The 9,242-nt window shown below is 48.8% G+C and overlaps 1 protein-coding gene across 1 annotated transcript; it reads right to left on the bottom strand.

The window, feature by feature from the left end:
* Positions 1-5,423: 5,423 nt before the first annotated feature.
* LOC103652491 (RCC1 and BTB domain-containing protein 2-like) lies at positions 5,424-7,170 on the bottom strand. The gene is given in 6 exon segments (XM_020551018.1): positions 5,424-5,821; positions 5,981-6,123; positions 6,545-6,654; positions 6,656-6,768; positions 6,857-7,034; positions 7,105-7,170. Coding segments are annotated over 6 exon segments (918 nt in total). The 3' UTR covers positions 5,424-5,513.
* Positions 7,171-9,242: the final 2,072 nt, after the last annotated feature.

Raw genomic sequence — 9,242 nt, forward strand, 5'->3', positions numbered from 1 at the left:
AAGCGACAACCGCCACTCCGCCAAGGGAAGCACCCTACGGCGGTGAATGGCGGCAATCACTCCCGCGGTAGTAAGTCCTCCTTTCCGCAACACCTCCAGGGCCTTGAGAAGGGGCTCGAGGTTTTTCTGCCTGTCGTGCGGGGTCCCGTAGCGCCAGGTATCGGCGGCGGCGGTGACCACTCGTTGGGAAAACGGCGGAAGCATCTCGCCGTCATTCCGGAGGTAGAACCACCGGCGCTGCCACCCTTTGTTCGAGGACGCGAGGATGGCGGGGATGTACAGCGACGCCCGCGACTGCCTCAGCTGGAGAATGCAACCGCCGACCCGCACTGCCGCGCGGACCCTTCTCTCTCCCGTCGGCGAAGCAAAAAGCTCCACGGAGAAGAGATGAGTCCACAAGTCCCAGTGGGGGGCGATCCCCAAGTATCCTTCGCACAACGCTACGAAGATGGCGGCCTGCGAAATGGAGTTGGGACTGAGGTTGTGCAACTCCACCTCATAGTTGTACAGGATCGCCCGCATAAAGCGGCTTGCCGGCACACCGAACCCCCGCTCGTGGAAGGAGACGAAGCTCACGACGTACCCCGGCGGCGGGGACGGGGCGGTTCCGCTCGCGGGAGGAATCCACTCCGGCTGCCTCTCATCAGAGAGAGGGCGAAGTAAACCCTCGGCAACAAGATCCTCTAGGTCCTCTGCTGTGACTGTGGAGGAGGGCCATGGATCGCGCGGCGAGATGATGGTCACCCGGTCAGCCATCGCCGAGCAAAAGGGGTGGCGACGGAAAGGACTGGGTGGGCGGTTTCCTTTTCTCCGGCTAAACCTCTCAGGTTGCGAAAACCTAAGAAGGAGGCAAGAAGCGGAGCAAAGGACCATCGCCAAACCCTCCCCCGAGTATATAAAGACCAAGGCGAGACCCGTTCAACGTTTCGCCCGGACCCGCCGCGGGATTCAAAAACCCAAGGCGAAACGGTCGTTCCTCGAACGGCTCGCGCACGCGCAACGGCCGCCCCGCAAACCGCTCGCCCCGTCGCATTAACTCCGCGGCGGGATAGGCGGCGCCTCTGGCAGGAGAAGCGAGCGACGCTTCACCTTCGCCATAATGACCGCGTCAAAAAAGGTACGCCACATCATTCGATTTCGTATCCTTTTCCTTTTCCTCTTTCTCTCTCTTACAACAGGGAACGGGAAAGGGGGATACCCCGAAAAGGACCCTTCTCCGTGAAGGAACCAGGCTCCGAGCCTCCCTACTGATCAGAGGTTCGAAGGCTGGCCCCTCGGAGGGGTTCAACAGTCGCCTCAGAGCACGTGGGCTCCACACCCACTACTGGTCAGAGGTTCGAAGGCCGGCCCCTCGGAAGGGTTAAACGGCTGCCTCAGGCCACTTGGGCTCCGCGCCCACTACTGATCAGGGGTTCGTAGGCTGGCCCTCGAAGGGTTCACAGCCGCCTCAGACACAGAGCGAGGGATGACCATGGGTACGTTCGATACATAACCAAGGCTCGGGCTACGCTCCCGAGGTACCCTAGGACATTTCCGAGACTAGCGGGAACGATCTTGTAACGGAATCCTATCAGAGGGAGGCATCGAGCCCTCGGACCCCGTCGACAGGGGACCGGGTCCGGCATGCAGATCACCCGCAGGTACTTTTGGGCGCACCTCTAGGCCTCTAGCCGACCCCTAACAAATGGGGCACGGACGTCCGCTCGGATTACCCGCCAGCAGCTCACCGAAGACACCATGTTCGGCGCCCACCGAGGGCAACATGGCGCTTTCCCCCCTCCTCCTTGCGGAAAGGCGACGCAGGGGCGTATGTAAAAAAGTCGAGTCTATCCCTGATCGTCCTCTCGCCCTGTGCAGAGGCTCGGGGGCTGCTCTCGCAAACCCGGCTCCGACCAAACCGTTGACAGCGACAACATACCAGCCCGAGAACTTGGAACCCGACCGTGCACCCGGGCTACGGCCAGCTCGCATGAGGGAACGACCAGACCAGCCGAAGCATTACGCGAGGCATTAAGACCTTGGAGGAGTCAAACCACTCCTCCGAGGCCTCGGGGGCTACACCCGGCGGGTGCGCTCGCGCGCACCCACCGGAACAAAACGCAACCGAGAAAGGCTGGTCCCCTTGCAAAAAAGTGCGACGAAAGCCTCCAAGCGAGTGCTAACACCCCCTTCGAGGCTCGGGGGCTACTGTCGGGGACCATAATTAGGGGTACCCTCAAGTCTCCTAATTCTCAGCTGGTAACCCCCATCAGCATAAAGCTGCAAAGGCCTGATGGGTGCGATTAAGTCAGGGATCGGTCCATTCGAGGGACTCGATCACGCCTCGCCCGAGCCTAGCCTCAGACAAGGGCAGCCGACCCCGGAGGATCTCTGTCTCGCCCGAGGCCCCCCTCCAGCGACGAACATACTTCCGGCTCGCCCGAGGCCCTGTCTTCACCAAGAAGCAACCCTGATCAAATCGCCAACCAACCAGATCGCAGGAGCATTTAATGCAAAGGTGGCCTGACACCTTTATCCTGACACACGTCCTCCAGTCGACAGAGCCGAAGTGACCGCAGTCACTTCGTCGCTCCACTGACCGGCCTGACAGAAGGACAGCGCTGCCTGCGCCGCTCCGACTGCTGTGACGCTCGACAGAGTGAGGCTGATAGGCAGTCAGGCCCGACCTCAGGCACCATAGGAAGCTCCGCTCCGCCCGACCCAGGGCTCGGACTTGGGCTCAGCCCCAGAAGACGACGAACTCCGCTCCGCCCGACCTAGGGCTCGGACTTGGGCTCAGCCCGAGAAGACGACGAACTCCGCTCCGCCCGACCCAGGGCTCGGACTTGGGCTCAGCCCTAGAAGACGACGAACTCCGCTCCGCCCGACCCAGGGCTCGGACTTGGGCTCAGCCCCAGAAGACGACGAACTCCGCTCCGCTCGACCCAGGGCTCGGACTTGGGCTCAGCCCCAAAAGACGACGAACTCCGCTTCGCCCGACCCTAGGGCTCGGACTCAGCCCTGGCCTCAGTCGACGGTCTCCGCCTCGCCCGACCCAGGGGCTCGGACTCGACCACGGCCACGGAAGACAGACTCGACCTCGACCTCAGAGGAGCCTCCACATCGCCCAACCTAGGGCGCGGACCGACCACGTCGACAGGAGGCGCCATCATTACCCTACCCCAAGCTGACTCAGGCTACGGGGAACAAGACTGGCGTCCCATCTGGCTCGCTCCGCCAGATAGGCAATGATGGCGCCCTGCACGCTCTGTGACGACGGTGGCTCTCAGCCCCCTTACGGAAGCAAGAGGACGTCAGCAAGGACTCGACAGCCCCGACAGCTGTCCTTCCGCCAGGCTCCAGCGCTCCTCCGACGGCCACGACACCACACGAACCGGGTGCCAAAACCTCTCCGGCTGCCACGACGGCATGTACTTAGGGCGCTAGCTCTCCTCCGCTAGACACGTAGCACTCTGCTACACCCCCATTGTACACCTGGATCCTCCCCTTACGCCTATAAAAGGAAGGACCAGGGCCCTCTTACAGAGGGTTGGCCGCGCGGGGACGAGGACGAGACAGGCGCTCGCGTGAGGCCGCTCGCTCCCTCTCCCGCGTGGACGCTTGTAACCCCCTACTGCAAGCGCACCCGACCTGGGCGCGGGACGAACACGAAGGCCGCGGGATTTCCACCTCTCTCACGCCCGTCTCCGGCCGCCTTTCTTCCCCCCTTCGCGCTCAGCATCGCGTCGACCCATCTGGGCTGGGGCACGCGGCGATATTTCACTCGTCGGCCCAGGGACCCCCCGGTCTCGAAACGCCGACACATATATATGTTGTATGTTATTTTAGTGAACACATGTCGTGTGGATCAATTAATATTTACTGTGCAATGTGAATTGAGCAAACTAAAAAAACTTGTCAAAATTTTTCATTTTCTCTGTAAAAAACAGCAAAAACCGGTTTATTTCGCGGTTAATCGACAATTTAGAGCGGTTTTTCGTCGGTTTTTCACCGGTTTTCCGCTGGTAAACCGGTTCGAATTCAAATTGATTTGAATTGGTCAAACTAGTCGGTTTCTACCGGTTTATCGACGGTAAACCGTTACCGGTGGTAGCGGTTTTTGTAGGCTAAACCGTGGTAGGCATAGGAACGAGAGGCGATAACGAGAGAGAAATGAAGAGCATCAGAACATGTGATGCATGGGTACATGCATGCTTTCGTGGGATGGGGATGGGGAATGTGGTCGGTACGTGCGTTCCTTGCTTCCGTGGAACATGCATGGGTACTTGCCGGCGTCGAGCTCGGTGAGATGTATTTGCCAGCCACACGCACGTTGAGATTTTTAGGAAACGGAGGGGTAATGAAGAACACTAGAACATAAGGCGCCCTTGCGGGCGCCCTACACTTTTATGAAATACTCCTGCACTATTACTTGGCTAATATGTACCACAAAGTTAAGGCTTAGATGTGCTCCTTCAACAATCACATATTCTTTCTGCTCTTCCTAGGATGTAATTAACATGTCCAGGATGCGCCTTGTACCCTTCCACTGTCATTTGTTTGTTGCCAATAAATTCAGCTCTAGGAGGTAATTCTGAAGATCCATGCTGAGATTTGTTATCCAAAGTCACATCTTTGTCTCCACTGGTATTTGGATGAGAAACAACTGAGTTTATTTGCCTTGCGCTTTGCCTTTGCCCAAACAAGTGCAATAGGATCTAAATATTCATCTGCATGGTAGGTTGAGGCATAGAGAGGAGGGTTTTGTTTTTCATCTACGGAGCCTCTCATCATGCATATGTAGTATGGTTGATTGTTTATAATGGACACTTGTTACCAAGGTTGTGATTGGATCAGAACCTAGGTCATGCTATGCCAGCCAGGCAGCAGATCCAACACCAGGTGTCTAGAATCCAGGTGTCTAGAATCGAACATTTGAGTGAGCTGCCTGGAACAGGCTGCGGTGGCCACAATGCTTTGTCAGCTAAACAATACACTCAGTGAGATGATAACCATTTTGCAAAGAACAATCAAATACTAAGTAGATGAAATATACACCTATTTATCTAAGAACGGAACTACTTAATAAAGAAAAACAAATTACACGTGGAAATCTGAGAACACACAAATAAAGTACATGTGTTAACCCATAGGCCATAGAAGCTAAGAGAATACAAAGTTGATCTATTAGCTAATGTGTGTATATCACAGTTCGACTAACAGACCCACATACAACTTAGCAGGTAAGAAACCAAACCTGCTGGCATTTTATATCAGGATCTGATGAAACCCAGTAGAAAAGAGCACCATCAGCTGTTAAAGCAGTACTGTGCGTTGTTCCAGCAGCCACTGAAATCACTTGAAGTCGTTCCATACGATGAAACTTCAGATTTGTATTTCCACCCTTCTTAAGGCATCGAGCTACTACGACACGCCGTGGGTGACAAGGCGATGGCCCCAAGTGAACACCTTAAAAAAAGGATTAAATCAATAGATGTGTTCAATTCTCATAATGCAAGAACAATGTGTAAAAATCAAGATTCAAAGAATACCTCTCCATCCGCTCCTAACACTATTGTATGATACTTTGCTGCAGAAACACCTCTAAGTACTTTTCCTTTCAAGTACTCCACCATTCTTGGGATACAGTTTGATGCTGAGTTTGAAGTGCTATATCCTAGTTGGCCCTCCTTATTGCAACCCCAGGTTAATACTTCGCCAGTATCAGCAACTGCAGCGGAGTGCTTGTTTGCAGCAGCTACTGAAATTATCCTTTGCTTGAGCGAACCAACACGCCTTGGTGTTGGTTGGGTATCAACAGAAGGGTAACCAAGCTGACCCTCTGCATCATTCAGAGGACTTTGTTATAGACCATAAAAGTGCAGACCCAGTGCCAGAGCTCCCACAGGAGAAAATAATATTAGTAAGGAGAAAAAGAACATGAAATATGTGTCCAAGGTTCATGTTGCCTAAAAATACATTTAAAATGCATCACACGTACCTCTATTTGATCCCCAGGTAAACAATTCCCCCAGCTCTGTAGCAATCACAGTATGATGTTTGGCTGCAGCCACAACACTAACTCGTTTACGACCTAATCCTACTGTCACCTGGCGAGGGGTAATCACAACAGTTGTCTGTCCACTGTAACAGAATGATAGGTTTCATAAACTTACTCAACAATGAAGAAAATTTTACACGCTCAATTACTTTGGCTTACAATTAAGCCAATTTAGTTTTCATTAGTAGTCATTACATTTGATTTTGAACAACTTCAAATATTTGGTGCATTTCTTTCGCTGCTATTTTTTCTAGAGTATATTCTTTAAATTTATGAAAATTGGCAAGTATTTTTCGATGCAACTCTACACATACAACATGTTTTCAAAGTAAACAATTTAAAAGATATTACTATCTGTAGTTTTTAGGGTTGACCAAATCTTATCCTAAGCAACATGTTTCTGTGACCGGAAGGAGTAGCTAATCCATAGGTACTAACAAAAGCATTGAGGAAACAATTTTTTGATCTAGAAACAACTCATTTTAACATCATGCAATCGCTAACCTGTGAATATCTGGATGACCAAGACGACCACCTCGACCAAATCCCCATGTGTATAGTTCACCATTAGAACTAACTGCTACACTGTGAAACTTTGATGCAGCAACTGTTTTTGATATATGATCCATGCAAAGCTTCTACTTTGCATGGTAGTTTTTGTATGTGGCCGTTGCCAGTTCCCAGCTGATAATTTGTCCCACTTCCCCAACTGAAGACTTCCGTTGAAACTAAAATGAAAAATAACTTCCATAAAGCAAGCCAAATTGCCAAGAGCGCGATATAAGAGAACCATTTCCTGGGGCAGAAGAAAGCTACCTGCATCTGGAAAATCTCCATTGGCCTGTGATACTGGACAGGAGATAAGGTCAACAGGTGTACGGCCCCTAGTGTCCTCCAAAGCGAGGGAAGCACCAAACTGTAAAAGAACACCAGCAATACATAGGTGACCAAAATGAAGTGCTCTATGCAGGCTACTCCAGCCAGATTCTCCACCCTGCAACAGTGAAAATTTTAGTGAGAATTTACACACAACTGAAAGGTCAATAAGCAAAATCAAGCAGCACCAAACTAAAGAAAATTTTGATAATCAAAATAAGTTTATCTGCATGATGTTCTATACAAAACCACATTTTAGTTTTTTGTTGTTGTTATTACTGTAGTGGTTTGATACAGCTGAGGCTGTTACTAGGATTATAGCTAAAAGAAAATAATTTTCAAAGCAAAGATAAACAGAGGAAGCATCCTAAAAGAAATAGTGCATACCCTTGCATCTGGATCAGCGCCAGCATCTAGGAGTCGCCTCACAATGGGTAGATGATTTCTCCATGTTGCAAGGTGGAGGGCACTAAGACCAAATGCATTTCTACCATCAATGTTCCCACCACTTTTTTCAACAAGGCCAAAGCAGATTCTACTTCAGCTATTGACCCTTGTTTGGAAACAAGGCACAGATCCTTAAGAGAGCTTCCAGGAGAAGGTTTGCGGACAGCTGACTGCTTTGATGTGCCTGGTGGAGATATGGAAGTCTCCATGAAGTTTCAGGAACACACACAGTATCTACACAATTATTGAGGCAAATAAGAACTCCATCAAGATAACATTAGAAATCATTGTTTTTTCCTAGATGTGAAAGTACCTGAAATAGCAGGCCAACAGATGAACTTCTTCACACTATCTGAACTATTTCTTACTACTAATGTTACAGCTGATGTTGTTCTTAATTGTAAGTACAGTTCTGGTGTAATTACAATTGTATATCTATCGGGAGAAATGTTTGAGTGAACATCATCTCCATTATCTAAGACAGTTTCAGTATCCTAAGGAACTGTCCAAACAACCTAAGATAGCATGACGCTATAGCTTCATTTTGAGTAAAATTATTCCTATTAGAGAGCCGCGAGCTACGAGGCCATTGCCATGCCAAGACTAACTGCAGAGGACCTTGGTATAGCAGTAATTTGTTAACAAATTTCATCAGATTAACTGCAGATTAATATTCCCTATGACGATCAAATAAATTGTAAGCTATAATCTTTAAGCAAAGATTTTTCTCTTATATTTTTTAACATAATGGAAACCGATCAATTTTGTATGATGTTGTAGGTTTACCTTCATGCCAACCCTATCAATATTCAAACTGGTTATGCGACTACACATTCTTGGAGAATGGAGATGCAGATGATTCCTTGCCTGAAACATAAGCAGCTTCTGTTAAGTATCTGATGTCTACATATAGGCCATGCCAAAATCTACCAAATGGAGACAAACATAAAGCTAATATTTATAAGCAATTAAATACTGAGAAAGCTAAAGACACCTAAATAGAGTCAGTGACACCAGGGTATATTTAAAATCACTCATGCGCCAAATCTGCACAAACAAAACATAACAAATATACAAGGCAATTATATAGAAGATTTAGTAACTCTAATTGACTATGGAAATACAGATTGATATTTGTCTTATAAAATCATTTGTTTACAATATTGCAAGAAAGAGGTGGTACCTGCAAATTACAATATTGTAATTCAGTGGATATAGGATTGCAAGAAATGCCATATGCAGTAAGTTCCTCCTAACATCATAAAATAAGAAATTAACTCACCTCTTGAATTACAAGATAAAACAAGAATGGTTACCCCTTGAAGCTCTTTATTTATATCATTTGTGAGTATCATTAATCCAACTTATCTAACGTGTACCTACACGAGCATGAGGGATCGCATTACAAGATAAAATAAGAAATTAACTCACCTCTTGAAGCTCTTTATTTATATCGGTATATTCAGAAATTCCAGCACCATCATTTTTCTCCTTGATAAGCTTCTTGACCTGAAACACACGGATATAAGAAACATCTGTAAGTACATGAAATGGATTTACCATCTCATGGCAGTGGTTACCCCTTAATAGCTAAGAACCATGCACGCAATTGCAAATGGCAGGCTCCATGAGCACATCTCCAGTAAGTCCTGCAGATAGCAATTCGTATTTAATCCTTAAACTGAAACTCTCATTTAGAAAAACAAACTTCTGCATTTCCACCAGCAAGCACTGCCATGTCTGTAGCTGAGCACATTAGCGTACCCCCATCGGCTACACATTGAACCATGGAAAGGAATATAGCTTGTGACCCATAGGGATCAAGGTCAACCTAATCCAGCATGTACATGACATTAAGACATAATCCAAATAATGACAA

This window comes from Zea mays, chromosome 3, assembly GCF_902167145.1.
Source record: "Zea mays cultivar B73 chromosome 3, Zm-B73-REFERENCE-NAM-5.0, whole genome shotgun sequence".
NCBI classification, from domain to species: domain Eukaryota; kingdom Viridiplantae; phylum Streptophyta; class Magnoliopsida; order Poales; family Poaceae; genus Zea; species Zea mays.